Source organism: Chelmon rostratus, chromosome 1, assembly GCF_017976325.1.
Source record: "Chelmon rostratus isolate fCheRos1 chromosome 1, fCheRos1.pri, whole genome shotgun sequence".
Lineage (NCBI taxonomy): Eukaryota > Metazoa > Chordata > Actinopteri > Chaetodontiformes > Chaetodontidae > Chelmon > Chelmon rostratus.
In genome coordinates this window covers 27,959,661-27,977,036 of record NC_055658.1, presented here as the reverse complement: position 1 = coordinate 27,977,036, position 17,376 = coordinate 27,959,661, and the positions used below count along the sequence as shown (strand labels likewise).

Here is a 17,376-nt window from a genome sequence, read left to right as displayed (position 1 = left end):
TTTTGTTAGACTTCCTCCACGTCTGGTAAACGCTCACATTTTAGGCTCCACAACCTCAGTTTGCAACGCAGCTTTCATCTTACAACATTCACTGAGCCCAGCCTGCCAATAATTGATCAGACATGACGAAGCTGCTCCAGAGCTGCAGAACACATCACACAAGTCTTCACAGAGCAGCACTAACATGACGTGTGAACTGGCCTTTATGTGTAAAATTGGTGGAGACCCCCTTTAAACTACAGTACGATGGTCTCCTGAGAGTTACGATTGACCCACTTCATCCTCCATGTATTTGGATGTTTTTTCCCGAAATGCTAAGTATCGTGTCATCCAGGAAACAAGCGCTCGACAGCAGATGACGTTAACATCCCTCCACGCAGACATGTGCAGGCCAGAACACCGAAGCACGATCAGCCTCGCGGCTCGCATCCCAGAGCTCAAACGCCACCCAGGTTTCCATGATTTAATGTGCCAGTGATGGCTGATGTTGTTTGAGTCGGGATCCGGTGCGTGTCGTGTCCGGAGGGAATCATGTGGGCCGCGAGGTGGCGGCCATCTGAGTCTCACTGGCTCTCATAGGGGTGATGTCAACCCTGTGAGAAACGCTGTGTGACTAATGAAGCAGATCATATTTTATGCTGATTGGAAGTGAGTCTTCGGGCAGAAAGTGCTCGGGAGTGGCTCACTCCCACTCTGGATTCGTCTTACTTTAGTTTCCAGGCTGTGGTTTTGAATGTTCGTCGGTGCCAGGCGTGTCTTTTCGGGGTTTGAGCCAAAGATTAAGTCACTTCGCCAAATCACGACTTATTTTCCCATGAAACCACAGTGTGTCTCCTGCAGCCGCGCTTGTAGTTTAAGCTGTATTTACTGTGCGTCTGAGATCTTCACTGCTAAGACTCCCGCTGCCTCGCAAATACAGTCAATCAATCATTTCTGGCACTCAAAGCTTTAAAAATGAGTCAGTTTAACAGCGGTGGCAATCCCAGCTGCTCAGGATAAATCCACAGACGTCGCCGTGGACGGTTTCACTATGCTTCAACTCGACTTTACTCATGTACTGCACTTTTGTACAGTCTTTCTTTTGAAAGCAACAATGGCGGCTCCTGAAGAGGTTAGTGTGGATGCTGCTTCAGTTATATCAGAACCGGAGAGTATTTCTTCAGTATGAGAAGAGCAAAGAACGACACTGAAGGCTTTTCTTTATAGAAGAAAGACATTTCACTCATCTCTCGACCGGTTTCAGCAAGAGTCCTGCTAATGCACATCATATGGTTCATTGATCTGATTGGTTTAAATCAGCTTGTGATAAACACATGGTTCATCCAATCACCTGCGTGGTGTTTTTTGAGAGCCGCTGCTCTTTTCCAATTAGTTTCCATGGACGAGCTCCCGGATGGTTCTGTGTAACAAACCATCAGGTTATTCGTTAATAGTTAATTTTAAGATTAAGATAAAACAGCATCTGATAATCTTATAAAATACAAAGGATTATTAAAAATTACCCCAGTGGTTTCCAACCTTTTCAGTTTGTGATATCTTAGAAAAACCAAGTGTCCAGTTGGGACTTTCTGTCACTTTTCAGACGTCTATGACTATTCGCAGTTCCACCAAAGAGATATTTGCCATATAAACTTAAAGCTGGCTTCATTTCATCCCTGAAAGGTCAAATTATTCACTATTTCACAAAATGCAGAAATTAGTGTCTAATGAATATGAATTTGTCAAGCAGAGCTTTTTCTTCTTATAGTCTTATTTCACATTTTTTCACTTATTTCACTGCTGCTGCTGCTGCTCCATCCATCCATCCATCCATCCATCCATCCATCAGATTTATCTCTCTCTTGACCCTTTGGAGGGGCCCGACCTTTAGGATGGGAACCACTGGACTAAAACTAGGAAGTTAAAACTAGCTGCACCTCGAAAAACACGATTCTGAAACAGTTCAATAATGTACAGACCAGAGTATTTCTGAATGCAGGCCTTTTACTTGTCATGGATTATTTTAACACTGTTGTATTCCTACTTTTACTTCTTCCACCTCTGGAAAATAGTTCCCACTAACAACTGATAGCTGAGTCAGAAGACTGTAGCTGTTTCGATGAGCTCACTCAGATGTTTTTAGCATCAGACGTCCTCGTTCACCATAAATTCCTCCAAACATATTTAGTGCTGCGGTCAGCACTAATGAGAAATATCTTGGGCATGGTGTCACTTTGGAGGACTCTGCTGTTTCCCGACTCTTTAGAACAGAGCCTCTCCATTGTCCTCGGGTCTCTGAAACACTCCCCATGCTTGTAATTGTATAAACACAGCATCTGTTTCCCTATCCACCCCCTACAGCTCAGGGTGCACAGTGTATTGAATTCAGACAATGGGCCTCAGTTTGAAGAGTGGGAGTTCAGCATATTTATGCCGTGATGTTTGAACCTCTGCAAATATGGACAGCATGGACTTTTACCTGAAACCACATGTGCCTTGAAGGCTTGTCTCTGCTAAATAGATGATACAGGAGGCAAATTCAAGGCCGCGGCGGATACATCCTCAATTAATCCTGTCCTGGAATCAGTGTTAGAACAGCTGATGGCTTTAGCAGGAACTAAAGCTGGACTGAACTCTACTTGCACATGAATATAAAATCCAGAACAGATGAACTTATTTCTCATTAGCACCTTTTCTTGTTCTGTCCACAGGATTTTGTGCATCACTTCTCCGTGCTGCTCCCAGAATGCACCAGCGCCACCAGAGAGGGCATCCAGCAGTGTCTGGACGAGCTAGATCTACAACCAGACGGGTACCAAGTTGGAAAGACGATGGTATTTACCCCGCGCTCCGTCTTCATCCCTGCAGTTCCTTTAAATCAGCCGATAAACAAATACAGTAAAACGTGGGGGGACATCTGTTTTCAATGTGGCCCGTTATCCCCATCTGAATGAGCCTCTACTGTACAAAACAATGTGGTCATTTGAATGTTACGCAGTTGAGCTTTGAGTTCTGTTTAGATGTTATTAATGGTCCCAAAGTTTCCATCAATACCGAAACTGCGATGCAGAGTGACGGTTCATTGTGTAAAAATCGATTAACATCATCTTTAGAATATTTAGACTGATCTTTTTGAATATTTGGCGCAGTCTGAGCTTGATGCAGCCTCAGGAAAGTTGCACAAGCTGAAAATATGAGATATGTGGTTTAAAAGGAATATTTTTACAGCTCCTTCAGCCGCAATTTAAGGAGAACATCAGGGTTCGATAAGTTAAATAAAGTCACAGCATATATTCCAGATGTTAAATTGAAAGCAAAGCAGTGCTTTAGTGATTTTCTTCTGTTTTGCCACTGTTTGGTGACACTGGCGAAAAGAAAAGGTTCAGGCTCATTACTCTGTGTGTTATTATGTGCTTTATGTTATATTATCTGCTGGAAAATGACAATCCAAGACTCTACATTTGTTTACTGAAAATAAGTTGGGGTTTTTAAATTGCTCAGGTTAGTTTATTAAACTGTTGAATTACACAAACTATAAATAGAGTCATGGACAACGGGAAAGGAGCACTTTGGGGATAACCTCCTATTACCTGAAAGCACCCTCCCTCTAAAAAGGAGGATGTAATGAAGACAGTGCCCCATATTTGGTCCACGGCATGAATGAGGCATGATGGGCTGCATGCCTGTGGGACGCTGTCTATATAATTAGAGGATCATACCTGACATACTTGTGACCGTGTATCCGGCCTGGGATTTATCTCGTTGTGCATGGCCACACAGCCCCGCTCTTCATTAAGCGAGTGCGCTGACTCCGTCGTGGTCCCTCCCCCGCAGGTGTTCTTGCGGGAGGCCGAGCGTCAGCGGCTGCAGGCCTTACTCCACGGGGAAGTCCTCCGACGCATCGTCACGCTGCAGCGGCGATTCAGAGCCCAGCTGGAGAGGAAGCAGTTTGTCAGGATGAGAGACGCAGCGGTCTGCATCCAGGTACGGCACGGAGCTTTTCTTCATCTCCATCTTTTCCTGCTGTGTGACTGAAATCACTTTCTGTAGAGTTTGTTTTGATGCTCCTGAGAGCGTTCATTTAGCATTATTTCATATTGGCTTAGTGAATTAGTTTCTCTTTTAAGTTTATGATGTAAAGCATAACAATGAAAAACAGTTCATCGTATCAGTCATCATATGTTATGACTTCGCTTACATTTACAATATAATCAGTGTCTGAAAGATACTGTTAATAACACAGTGATACTGACTTCATGCATACTGCCCAGTGTTAAATTTAAAATGAAAGGATCGAAATTTATTCAATGTTTTATTTTATCTTAAGTGCCTGAAGTGGAAATGATATAAAATTCACCTCAAATACTGTTCAGATCAACAATTTGATTTATTTTTCAGTCCTGTAACAGAACATTTAAATTAGCCTTTGAGTAAAGATGCTCATACTTATAATGGAGTTGTTGTACTCAGTGGATATGAAAAAAATCAAACCATCACAGTGTCATTAAAATAATCATCTCCTCACAGAAATGGTGGCGTTCGTACCGATCCGTCGAAGAAGAGGGGGATTACGACCCCACTGTCCAGGAGGGGGCAGCTCTGTGTCTGCAGACGCACTGGCGAGGTTACAGAGAGCGTCAGAGGTTCAGGCTGTGGAGGGAGGCTGCTCTGGTGCTGCAGAGGGCGTGGAGGTTATGGCTCTACCGGCGCTGCACGGCGGCTCTGGTTATTCAGACGGCCTGGCGCTGTCATCGAGCCAGAGAAGCTTACTTGCATCTGTTTGCCGCCGTGGTGCAACTACAGGCTTTTAGCAGAGGCTACCTCGCCAGGCAGAGGTGAGCCATACTGTAAAACACCTGTTAGCAGCTGCACCGGTTCTGTTCTTTTTATTGCTAGATGTGTTTATTCTAACAAAAGCAAACATATGAGCAATAAGTATGAAAATAGCTTCTGAGGGTAGGTGACTGCATGGTTTTTGCTAAAGCTGGTGAACAACCAGATTAATCTTTGCACACTGCTCCTGCTGTATTTGGCCATTGTTCAGTGTGCTTATAGGCCAGGCTTGGTCCGAGCATGCCATTACGCAAGCAATCCAGCCCAAAGCGGCTCTACAATCAGCTGAGCCGCAGAGAGCAAGAACTAAATCAGACTAGAAGTTTGGTGAATACTTGAGGTGGATAAAATTTGTTAACTTTAGCTGTTTAAAAGGTATCTTGATTGTCTGAGTTGAGGAGGAAGTAGTTCGGTTTAACCTGTAACATGCCTTCTTGATTGACAGCTTCAAAATACTGAGAGAACAGAGACTGAGGGAGACGAAGGAGCAGCAGGAGAAGCTGCTTCAGCTGCAGAATGGCCAGGTGAGTCCCTCGCCGGAAGAAGAGGAGGAGCCGCCTGAGAGAATTATGGGCTTGGACCTCAGCACATGGGAGGATCGTTCCTACGAGCAACGAGAAAGGAGCCTCCAAATCCTCAGTGGCCACGAGGGTGCAGTTAAGGAGGAAGGAGACGGAAGAGATCATGCTAGGACGAGAGAAAGTCCCTCGAAAGCCCAAACTGAAGCAAGCCAGACATCCACTGTGGTGGTGCGAGAGAGGTCCAGAACTGTAGATGAGCCCAGCCAGAAGACCACTCGGGCCAAGCGAGAGAGCCGGCGGATGAGAGAGCTGGAGCAGGCCAAGTTCAGCCTGGAGCTCCTGAAGGTCCGGGCGACCAGCGGCGGGGCCTCGTCCCCGTCTGAGGAGCGGCGCTGGTCTGTGGAGCTGGTGCCCCCTTCTACCCCACCTCTTCGCTCACCCCAGGGGACGCCTGACAGCCAGAGCTCCAAAGGCAGCTTTGAGCTTCTCACTATGGATGAGGAGCCACCCAAGGCTGCAGAAGAGGAGGCAGACAGTGAGGCCCCCTGCTCCCCCCTTCCTCCAGTAACTCCAGTACCTGAGCCGAATGTGGAGGCTGTTTCAACAAGCCCAAAGCCAGTTGAACCACATAGGACAGGGGTTTTTGATGCCCACCCAGGGGACCAGAGCCAGGCCAAACTGGATCCGGCAACACCCTCTGCCCCCGCACATCCGCCCAAAATCGAGAACTACCTCCCGACTTTTTACGTCCCTACTAGTGAGGGCAGCACAGTCATCTCGCATCGTCCTGCAGAAGAGCCTCAGCAAAACACAGAGGCAGCCATCTCTACAACCGCCACCGCCGTTACCAAGCCCCTCAAAGAAAGGCGAGAGTCAGCACGCCGACCAGTGGTGGTGGTCATCAGTATGCAGAAAGAAACACCGCTAAGCGAAGAGCTGAGCGATATCGTCCGTCCCCCTGTGGAGGTTCGAGATTCTGCAGCCCAGACAGGGGAGTTGACACCATCGCCACAGAAACCAGACCCAGCTCCCGTCCCTCCGGGTCCCGTCCCTGCTTCTACCTCTGTCCCTCAGGCTGACCAGGCCATCATAGAGAAACTGGTGCGACTGAACGAGGAGAAAGAGGAGAGGCGGCGCAATCAGCAGCAGCAGAATGAAAAGGAGATGATGGAGCAGATCAGGCAACAGAAAGAAGTGCTGGAGCGGCAGCGACTTTTCTTCGCTCAGTACGAGAGAGACATGTTCGAGAAGCAAAGAGGAGAAGCCCTGCACAGGATACAGCAGAGTCGACAGGGAGGACAAGATGTTGGTGGAGCTCCAACCGCCGGCAAGCCCCTCAGACCCAGCTCCCTGCTGATCGAGAGAACCGCAGGGCTAGCTCCTCAGGCCAGGACGCGGTCAGACTCCACTGCCCCATCGGTGCACTCGTCCCCACGTGTAGACCTCCACGGCCGCGCCCCACACCCCCAGCTGCCTCCTCCACCCGCCTCTGCTCCCAGAGAAAGACGCAGGCCTGTTGCTGATGGCTGGGCACCCAAACTCACACTGGAGTCCAAAGATGGAGGAGGAACCAGAGTGAGAACGACTGCCAAGAAGCCACCAAGCAGCCAAGTCACCACAGTTAGTATGACGGACAAGCCAGGCAACATCTTCTTCTCTCCAAAGGACAAAGTGACATTTGCAAAGTGAGTATTTAATTAATGCATCACTCTTTTTTTGCTTGCTCTATTTTTTGACATGCGATACAAATCCCACAGCAAGACTGTGATATCTATTACATCTGTGCAACGTGTGCAAAAACACTGTATTTTATTCTACTTATCTCTCTCACATGCTATTCAAAACATTTTCCATTATGAAACTGATCCATTCTTCATAAGGCAATATTATTTTTTATACTCTTCTTTATCTTTTTATTCTATTTGTTCTTTTTCTATCTCTCCTTTTTATCCACTGTAACAAGTTGAATTTTCCCAGCCTCAGATCAATCAAGTTTTATATTATCTTAACTGTAAACAAGCAAATAAATGAATGGATAAATAAGAATAATAAAAATACATTTACGGTCAATGAGTCAATAAATCAGTTTTCCACTTTAGATTAAATAAATAACTAAAACGAGTCCTGGTAACAAGTGAAGAATTTGCACATTTCTGACGTTGGTGCCCCCTGGTGGCAGTATCACAAAGGCACTACAGATGCTACCCCACAATATGAATCCAACGCTGGGACGCAGAGATGCATGATCTTAAAGTAACACGCAGACAGCTCCGATTTGACCATCAGATTAACCTCATCAGAAAGATGCTACAACCACATACATTCTTCACATAGCAGCTTTAAATGTGTATTTAATGGCATTTTCACACACTGGTTCTTGGTTGCCTCTTAATGAATTATTTATTTGGATTTATTAATAAGGTGTTAATTTTTTCCTCTTTTTGTCCATCAGGTTTGACAGTGAGGCTGTTCCTAAGGAAACACCTGTAGCCCTTCCCAGAGAGGGACCCTCACCGGCCTCCAAACCTTCTAAAGGAGCAAAAGGGCGGGATGTAAGTCACCTCTCCCCTTTTCTCTGTAGGAAATAGACACGTAGCATGTGTTTGCAGGAGTGCCTTTTTGTGTTGTGGATGAATTAATGAATCTTGCAGTCTTACACTAAAAAAACCACACATCTCACCTACATGAAGAACAAAATGCACTGAAGCTCGTCTACATGTTATCAAAGGCTCCTTTTAAACATGCTGTTATCACTTCTGGTAAACTCCAGGTTGGCAGAGCGGGCCAAAAAAAGAAAGCCAGAATGGCACGGACCCGCTCCAACTTCCTCACCCGCGCCCCCATCCCCTCCGTTGGGGGCGATTCAGACGAGGATGACTATGATGGCGGCAGCCCCGTCAGCCCCCGCCATTTCACTCTACCCCTCTCCAAACAGAGCTCCACAGAGGCGGGCTTAGGAGAGTCCTGTTTCAGTGACTCAGACATGGTAACGGGCGCCATCCAAGCCAGCAGTGGCCCTCTCTGCGTTCTTAAAGCGTGGCTTCTCTTTGACCTCTCTAACCCTCTGAGCAGAGAGAGCAGAGATCTGTTTCACCCACCTCTGACTCAAACTGAGCTTCAACAAACTTCTAGAAACTTTCTATAAGAGTGGAAAACATTTCAAAAGTACTTCAGGGCAGGTATTTTAAAACCATTTTGAAATACCTGCTCTCACATGGTGTTCTGTAATAAAACATAAACACTCTCCTTCCAATAGAAGAACATTTATTAAGTGATTTTATGCATGAGGTAAATATTCATGTCTGTTCTGTTGGCTGTCGGACAACCTTTCATCCAAAACTTTATTGCTTTGACAGCCCCTCTAAAATCATACGTGCATCGTGATGTATGCAAGACGAGTTTTGAAATGTTGAAGCAGTTAACGTAGTCGCTTTTCTAACATAATTTTACTTTTCTTTCTCTCACAGCTTTGAAAGCGTCTTCTCTCTTTTATCTTTTCTTTCGTCAATTAACAACATTTGCATGTCACCGGTTGTTTTCCCGCTCTTAGCATGCAGCACTGGTCTTTGAAGGGAGGGAGTCCTTGAGAAAGGATGAGGAACGTCACTCTTCATCACTTCACAAACTCTGGCTGTCTTTTACGGGTCTTTCCTGAGAAAACTGATTTGGTCCTTGTTTTAGAATGTAGTGTCATTTGTTGTGTTATTGCTTTTGTAATGTCATGCTCACTAGAAATAGCATTTATTCTGCTAAATGTAAACTGTGGCTGTAGCAGCTCCAGTGATGTGATGCTGCCATCTGCTGGCGCGAACTTGAACTGTGCATCACAGAGAAGCCTCGTTCGCTTTTGCCGTGTCTTTAACACGCAGTCCAACTTGATGTTGTTGCAGCCTGCGAGCTCTGAGGAGCAAAAGAAGATACACAAAGCCATGTCGTCAGGAGATTTGGGCAAAGTGGACTCACTGCGCAAGAACTCGCAAGACGGAAGGTTTGTTTTACCTGAACTTTTTTTTTCTTTGTGTCTTTTTGTCAATGACAGATTTGTCGCTTAGAAATGAAATCTCTTTAGATTTTGATCACATTTTCATCAGTAATCAAAGAAGTTTTGTTTCACTTTGGAAAAGGGTTCGTGGGAAGATGCGTTTCTGGGGCAAGACCAAGTATGGAGATAAGAAGACATCCAGAGAAAAGCTGATCTGTGGGGCTGATTCCATGGATGGAGACTATGGAGACACTGGGCCGTTGCTGGGAGAGGGTGCGTTACCCAAAACACAAAATACATCCATTTCAAGGACTTTCATATAACCAAAAATTACACTGGGTGATCTCTTTAAACAGATATCCATATGTGAATGCAGAGAGAGTTAGGGATTGGAAGCATTCTGGTTTCTGTTTGTAGTCAGACCAGTACTGACCAATCACATTTGAGCAGCCTTTGGATGTCATGCAGGTAAACAGTGCATGTGGAAAGCACAAGAGGTGGAACCCCAAAAGCTACTGTCTAACACAGATTTAGGTTTTTATTAGGTTTGTTTATCTTCATTCACATGCAGATATCTGTTTGTGGAGATTAGCTGAAATATTCAGTTGTTTGAGAGTTTTTGGAAAAAAAGATGTGAAAATATTAGCTGCTGTTCAGTGATTGCGCTGTGGGAGACATTGGGTGCTGACTGGAGCTTTCTTCCTCACAGCAGGTCAGGAAAACATGTCGCCCCCCTGCAGTCCTGATCTGACGTTGGATCGCGGGTTCAGGGACTTGAAGGAGAACAAGGAGCCGTCTCCCAAGGTGAAGCGAAGGCGCAGTGTTAAGATCAGCAGCGTGGCTCTGGAGCCCGCTCAGTGGCAGAACGACGCGCTGCAGATCCTCACCTGCACCAACGACTACAGGAGCATGAACGACTTCCTCATGAAGAAGGTGCAGCCAAACGTTCGCTGTCATATTCTGTAGATGCATGTGGGTAAAGCTGCTTAGGTGGCCTGCAGGTGCACTTTAACATCTAAAATCCCTCACAAGGAGAGAAACAGATGAATACAATGCAGTGTTGAGTCATCTTTTTAGAGCTACAGGTCGTCCATATTCATGCTGTGATGACATATGTCACATTTTAGATCAGCGACTTGGACACAGAGGACAGTAAGAAGGACACCATGGTGGACGTCGTCTTTAAAAAGGCTTTGAAGGAATTCCGTCTAAACATCTTCAACTCGTACTCCACAGCGCTGGCGGTAAGTGCTCCCAACACATGATCATTCAAAATCGAAAAACAGCAAATAAAGTCGCAGTTTGAACCGATGGATGCCGCGCTCCTCCTGTGACCCCCCTGTCTTCCTCCTCAGATGGACGACGGTAAGAGTATCCGCTACAAAGACCTGTACGCTCTGTTTGAGCACATCCTGGAGAAGACCATGCGGCAGGAGCAGCGGGGCTGGAGGGAGTCTCCCGTCACAGTGTGGGTCAACACCTTTAAAGTCTTCCTGGATGAGTTCATGACAGAGTACAAACCTCTGGACAGCACAGTCAGCAAGGTGAGGACACGGGACACAGTTATGGATGTTTGATGTCTGAACCATTAAAAGACATTTTAATGCTCCTCTGAGTGAATTCAATGCATTAACGTAAAGTACATTTACTCAAGCGCTGTACTTAACTACAAATTCAAGGTACTTGTACTTAACTTTTTATTCATTTTATGCAACTTTTGGAGCTTCTACTCCACGACACCTCATTGGGAAATATTGCACATTTTACTCCACTACATTGGTCTGACAGCTTTAGTTACTAGTTACTTTGCAGATAACTATTTTTCATTTTTTTATTCCTTCTTCTTCAGTTTAAACCCGGAATCTCCCGATTTACTTATTTTGAACTAGATTTTTTCTGTTAAACTGAGGATGAAGTTTTCCTTTATGGGTTGAGAAATTCTTCTACTTCTTAAGATAAATAAACAATTGAAAAAGCCTCTTAGATTACCTAAATATATCATCATTCTGAGCTTTATGAGATTTGTGGTTCTCACATGACAATGACACCACAAACATATGATGATTTTATAGAACATGGTGCATCCCTGTGGATTAAATTGCCCAACTTGTTAATAAAGTAGTTAAAATGAGCTAAACCTTAAACAGCTGCATCAGTAAAATGCAACATGCACATTAATGCAGCAGTGATGTGGATCCAGAAACTTCAGATTTAATAGTAAAACAAGAAGAAGGAGCATTATACTGCATAATGAGTATTTCTTTCTCACACTTAAAGTACATTTTGCTTATAATGCTGCATAAAACTTTTACTGAAGTAAGGTTTTGAATGCAGGACTTGCAGTGGAGTATTTTCACACTGTGGTATTAGTACTTTTACTTGAGTAAATGACCTGAATGCTTCTTCCAGCACTGCTTGTTGTGGATCAGATAACAAAGTGACATGTGTAATGATTTTTCTGAAGTGTCTTCCCAAGCTTCAGATGTCATTTACTGTGGTGTTCATCAGCCGCCTGAGTTGTTAGCTTCTGAGAGTTTAGATGTTTTATCTATGTTTACACTTCATGTTAATATGTATTAATAATGCTTACATATACAGTGACATATCTAAGAAACACAAAAAACATATCAGTTGTTCTGTTTTATCTTATTTTATTGCAGCAGGTTCCAAAACCTGAACGCAAGAAACGGAGGAAAAAGGACACTGACATTGTAAGTCTCTCCTCAGTCTCACCATTGATAACAATCCTTTGCACCTTCCTTTGCTCCCTGGAATAACAACATATAAACACACCTGAGAGCAGAATAGAAAAGAATATAAAATATACATAGAAATGTGAAAGGCTGAACTGGAAGTGATCCTTTGCTCTGCTGCTCTCTGCAGGTGGAGGAGCATAACGGCCACATCTTCAAGTCCACCCAGTACAGCATCCCCACATACTGTGAATTCTGCTCGTCGCTCATCTGGATGATGGACCGAGCCTGCGTGTGCAAACGTGAGTGTGCATGCGGAGCGTCACAACAGGGATTGTGCACACCAAGAAAAGCCCTGAATCTCACAGATCTAAGGAAATCTAATTGTACACACACACAGTCTGGTGTTCAGCCCCACCCTCCCTCAGCCCTAATCAGATCAGCCTTCAACTGGACTCATGGGTTCTGCGGCTCCGTCTCTGCAGAGATTTCTCCGCACAGTTTGTCCTTTATTCGCGCAGGATGTTTTCTGCATGCCAGCCAATGCCGCGTCAGTCTCTCAAGCGCTAACATTTTTTGTCTTTTTGTCCCAAATTTTGATAATAATGAGGAGGCACTGCCTTTCTGTGGATCATGGAAATGACCTGTTTGATTTCTCCGGCTGTGTTTATCCAGTGTGCCGCTACGCCTGCCACAGAAAGTGCTGCCAGAAGACGACCACCAAATGCAGTAAGAAGGTGAGTCGGCCATATTGTGCACCGCACCATAATGTCCCATGACATTAATTGTGTTACTGTGGTTTCGCGTACAGTAGCTTGTGTCATAGCAGTGATGGACTGTACTTACTGATAATATATCTTCTTGGAACAATCAAAAGCTTTGCAAGAATTTTAAAATATTGCACTTTATTGCTGCGTGCATGTGTCTGCATGCTTAAGCACGACGTGTCTGTGTGTTTATACATTACGTTTGTGTCTTTGAACAGTTTGATCCGGAGCTTTCCTCCAGACAGTTCGGAGTGGAGGTTTCTCGTCTGACTCATGACGAGAGGACGGTGCCCCTGGTAGCGGAGAAGCTTATCAACTACATCGAGATGCACGGCCTCTACACTGAAGGAATCTACAGGAAATCAGGCTCCGCCAACAAAATTAAAGAACTCAAGCAGGGACTCGACACAGGTGGCTTTTGCTATATATTCTAGCTGGCAGGTTAATGATGCTAGCTGGCTTTTGAAGTGATTAGAAGTGATTAGTAAGTGTCCGCGTTCTCCTTGTGACCACACAGATGTGGACAGCATGAATCTGGATGACTACAACATCCATGTTATCGCGAGTGTTTTCAAGCAGTGGCTGAGAGACCTGCCTAATCCTCTGATGACATTTGAGCTGTATGAGGAGTTTATACGTGCCATGGGTAAGTGGTCGACGTCAGATATCCTGCTCCGCTTTCAGGTGCTTCAGTCTGGAGATTCGCACTTTAACAATTTATGACTGTGAAATAAACGGTAAATGGTGGTTTGTCATGTGGAAATGCCTCCTCAGGTTTGCAGGATAAAAAGGAAATGATCAGAGGGGCGTATTCAGTTATTGACCAGCTAAGCAGAACTCACCTAAACACTCTGGAACGCCTCATATTTCATCTTGTCAGGTAATAAAATTCTCATGGTAATCTTAGACTAGGATTAATGCTTGAAGCTGCTTTATCTCCTTCCTGGTTCTAGACCTGTTCTAATGCTGAATTCTTGCTTCCAGGATCGCCTTGCAGGAGGAGACAAACCGCATGTCAGCTAACGCCTTGGCTATAGTTTTTGCTCCCTGTATCCTGCGCTGTCCTGACACCATTGATCCGCTGCAGAGTGTCCAGGACATCGGCAAGACGACAGCGTAAGAATCGCGTCTGTCGCTTTAATTCAGCGCCTTTGCCTCCGTCAGTGGTTCACAAAGTGTGGTGCAGGCCCCTCATACAAGACATTTAAATGAGGGGCACGCATGACCAGGAGGAGAAATTAGACATTAATTAACTGTACAAAGAAACTTGTGTCAAAAATGTTTTACTCATCCATCTGAACTGATTATTTGGCTCTGACATTAAGTGTTTTCAGTCCTTCTGAAGTGCTTCTTTCTTGCCGTCCCTCTGCAGGTGTGTAGAGCTTATCATTTGTGAACAGATGAATAAGTACAAAGTACGACTAAAGGACATCAGTAGCCTGGAGTTTGCTGAGAATAAGGCCAAATGCAGACTGACCCTCATTCGACGGTCAATGGTGAGTTCAAATAATGTGACTAATGTGACAAATCCTGCTGTTATCAGTTGAATCAGGATGTTACAGTGACTCACAGCTAAATCCGCCTGACCGAGCCATCCTAAAAGTGCTACACCTTCCCTGGTTTCCTGCTTTTTTAAGCTGTTTTTCTCCTCCCCGGATCCTCCCTAACCTGTCCTTTCCTTTACCCAGAAACCCGTACTAATAGCTGTTAGATTTATGAGCATAGCGCGCACGATGGTATGTATACACACACCATGGACTGCATCCCCAAACCATCATCCAGTGGTGACGTTGTTGTGGTACCAACACTATCACTGCATAGTCTCATCTCTTCAAATATTAACATCCGTCTTCTCCATCCCGCAAAGCATGAGTCATCGCTCCACTTAGTCTCTGCTTCTGTTTTTTCTTTTATTTTACGACCGTGTCTTGTGGCTGAAAGTAGGGACATTATACAACTGCTTCTAATTAGATTTACATTATGTTAGGTGAAGGATGGAACACACAAAGTGAACATTTTTCAGCATGTAATGTGGCATACATTTTTCAGACTCGCGCTCATAAAAGCATCCAGAATTAGAAGCTGTAAAATGTTTCTCTGGATAAATTGTGGGCAGAGCTCATGATTACCTTGACTAACTAGAATTGACAGACGCGTGATGCTGTGCATTAAAACTGACCTTAATGAATCTGCCATTACTGATTCCTCTTCTTTTCACTTCTCACTTTTGCTCTAAGCAGCCAAATGCAGCTAAAAAGGTAAAGTCTGTGTGTCATTGTGCGCGTAGCTGCTTGCTAAAAGTGGTGAAATGCTGCCTTTTTTATGGAGCACGAACGTCATATTCACATTAGCGAGAAGACAACGTCTGCCATCGATTTGTCTTCTAGGGAAAAGGCCACGTACAGCGAGTGAGCTACCACACGCCTTCGCCTCCAGTCAGTCCGCGGCTGGCATCAGTGGCTGACGCCGTGATCGAAGAAAGCGGCGATGACGAGGGGGCGGACTCGCTCGGCGAAATCTCAGAGCACCAGCAGGCGGCCATGCAGCAGGAAGAGAGGGTGCTGACAGAGCAAATCGAGAGCCTGCAGAAAGAGAAGTAAACACCGTCAACGAGCTTAAAGTGTTCTGAGAATGTTACACGATGTGTAAATGACTCGAAAAGAACTGAATTTACAGAAATGAGCGGTTTGTATGTGTTACTGGTGCTGGCTGTGTTTGTTAATCGGGGTCACGTTTGCCTCTGCAGGGAGGAGTTGACTTTTGAGATGCTAACTCTGGAGCCACGGGCATCAGATGATGAGACCCTGGAGTCAGAGGCCTCTATCGGTACCGCTGACAGCACTGAAAACCTCAATGTGGACTCTGAGGGAACCATTTCTGACTTCTCAGGTATTTCACTCTAACTCACCTTTTCATGTACAAAATTTTATACGTATTTGTGTAGAAATGATGAAAAAAGAGAGGTTGACATGTTCTGTCCTTCCCTTGCAGAAAGAGGTCCAGTGTTGACTTCCCCCTGGCCTCGGAGATCTGACGGGAAAAGCCCCCGACGCCGCGCTCTCCGCCGGCAGCCCGAGTCTCTGGACTCTGTGGACTCTTGCACCAGTGTTTCCTGCTACTCCTCCTCATCACACTTCCACCCATCGACGTCCTCCTCCTCTGCCACCACCCGTCGCTTTCGTTTCCACGCCAGGTCTCCCACTGCTGGCTCAGGTCCGGCCCAGGCCCAGGCTGTGAATGCGCCTCAAGCCTCCCGATCCGACAGCATCGACAGTGGCCCCACCGGAGATCAGGAAGGGTTTGACGAAAGGCCCCAGTTTACAAGCCGAGGCACCTTCAATCCAGAGAGGGGCAAACACAAACTGAAGGGGGCCAAGCATTCAACCGTGAGGCACTCCAGAGAAAGCGACGGCCACAGCAGGGACCCTCCAGAAATACCGCAGCAGCTGGTATTGTATGGCAGTAATGAATTCATGGTATGAAGGACAGCGGGCCTCCAGCTCCCTGGCAGGCATTTACCTTCCCAACGGGAGGTAACGCAATGGCGACTGATCTCAACTTCTCGAAGCACTCTTGCTTAGCCTTTCTTTGTTGAAGTCTGCAAAGAAGTGTCCCCAAGTGCCGTGTACAGTGTTTCTACCCCCAGAAGAGGGGAAGCTTTGGCAGAGGGACAGAAATCAGTGGAAGGACTCCCCCTCTGTGGACTAAACTGCCACCCATGCTCTCACAGTGCCTCGGCAGCACTCGGCGCCAAGAGAAGACGCACTGAGCAGGAGGACAGAGAAAAGGGAACGTTGGAAGACCACTTAGTATCAGGGAATGTTACAGAGCTGGAAAGCTGAAGCAGCGTACTACAGTAAATAAGAGGAATCAGGCAACGTCAGGCGTCACGGATGTTACAGTGAACTTCAAGCTCACAATTATTAGCTGCTTTATGAGTTTACAGTTCATAACAATCAGTGTAAGCAGTTGTTGCTCTGTTATTACAAATTTATTTTTCCCTTATTTAATAAATTTTAATGTCACAGAAATTCTTTATAGCGTATAATATACAGGTATAAATACTGTACAAAGCCGGAACACCAGCCTCTGCTGGGTAGTTGAAGTCAAATATTTATCTTTTTTTGTTTCTTTTCTTTTTTTTGAGTATCTTGGACAGAGATGTATGGATTTTGGCAGTGAATGATTTATGTATGTGTGTGTGTTGTGTGTGTGTGTGTGTGTGTGTGGGCACGTGCCGAGCGCTCATACATGACTGCATGTGTGAGAAAGAGAAAACCACTTCATGTGTTTTAAGTTTGTGCTGCTTTTTTTTTCCCCCTCACAAGGGAAATACCGCCATCAAAGGGACCAAGTTCAGCCGGAGTGTATTCCAGCCAAGTGGGATCCCAGCTCTGTAACGAATGTCGGATGTGTATAAAATCCCTGCATTCACTGCTTAACAGCCATACAACAATTGTAATGTACAGTACAGTTCATATGTACAGTATAGTGGACAAATGCAATTCTATTCTTGAAATCTATTGTTCCCCCCCCCACCCCCCAGAGTCTCAAACCCATCCCCGCCTCCTGTCTCCAAAGTGTTTGCTCAATAGCAACCA

General features: G+C 45.4%; 1 protein-coding gene across 3 annotated transcripts in view; it reads left to right on the top strand.

Moving 5' to 3' along the window:
- The window catches only part of myo9aa (myosin IXAa), a 111,919-nt gene extending 94,543 nt beyond the window's left edge, over positions 1 to 17,376 (top strand). For 2 of the 3 annotated variants that reach the window (XM_041966821.1, XM_041966805.1), the window contains 22 exons: positions 2,691 to 2,813; positions 3,814 to 3,963; positions 4,507 to 4,814; positions 5,258 to 7,018; positions 7,786 to 7,885; positions 8,104 to 8,319; positions 9,224 to 9,321; positions 9,458 to 9,588; positions 10,025 to 10,248; positions 10,443 to 10,559; positions 10,671 to 10,859; positions 11,976 to 12,026; positions 12,199 to 12,310; positions 12,684 to 12,745; positions 12,994 to 13,186; positions 13,293 to 13,421; positions 13,550 to 13,655; positions 13,760 to 13,891; positions 14,148 to 14,271; positions 15,163 to 15,371; positions 15,522 to 15,664; positions 15,767 to 17,376. In XM_041966821.1, the coding sequence (XP_041822755.1) occupies positions 2,691 to 2,813; positions 3,814 to 3,963; positions 4,507 to 4,814; positions 5,258 to 7,018; positions 7,786 to 7,885; positions 8,104 to 8,319; positions 9,224 to 9,321; positions 9,458 to 9,588; positions 10,025 to 10,248; positions 10,443 to 10,559; positions 10,671 to 10,859; positions 11,976 to 12,026; positions 12,199 to 12,310; positions 12,684 to 12,745; positions 12,994 to 13,186; positions 13,293 to 13,421; positions 13,550 to 13,655; positions 13,760 to 13,891; positions 14,148 to 14,271; positions 15,163 to 15,371; positions 15,522 to 15,664; positions 15,767 to 16,257 (5,169 nt within the window). In that variant the 3' untranslated portion in view covers positions 16,258 to 17,376. The remainder of the gene's footprint in view (positions 1 to 2,690; positions 2,814 to 3,813; positions 3,964 to 4,506; positions 4,815 to 5,257; positions 7,019 to 7,785; positions 7,886 to 8,103; positions 8,320 to 9,223; positions 9,322 to 9,457; positions 9,589 to 10,024; positions 10,249 to 10,442; positions 10,560 to 10,670; positions 10,860 to 11,975; positions 12,027 to 12,198; positions 12,311 to 12,683; positions 12,746 to 12,993; positions 13,187 to 13,292; positions 13,422 to 13,549; positions 13,656 to 13,759; positions 13,892 to 14,147; positions 14,272 to 15,162; positions 15,372 to 15,521; positions 15,665 to 15,766) is intronic. The other variant, XM_041966814.1, reaches the window with a different exon arrangement.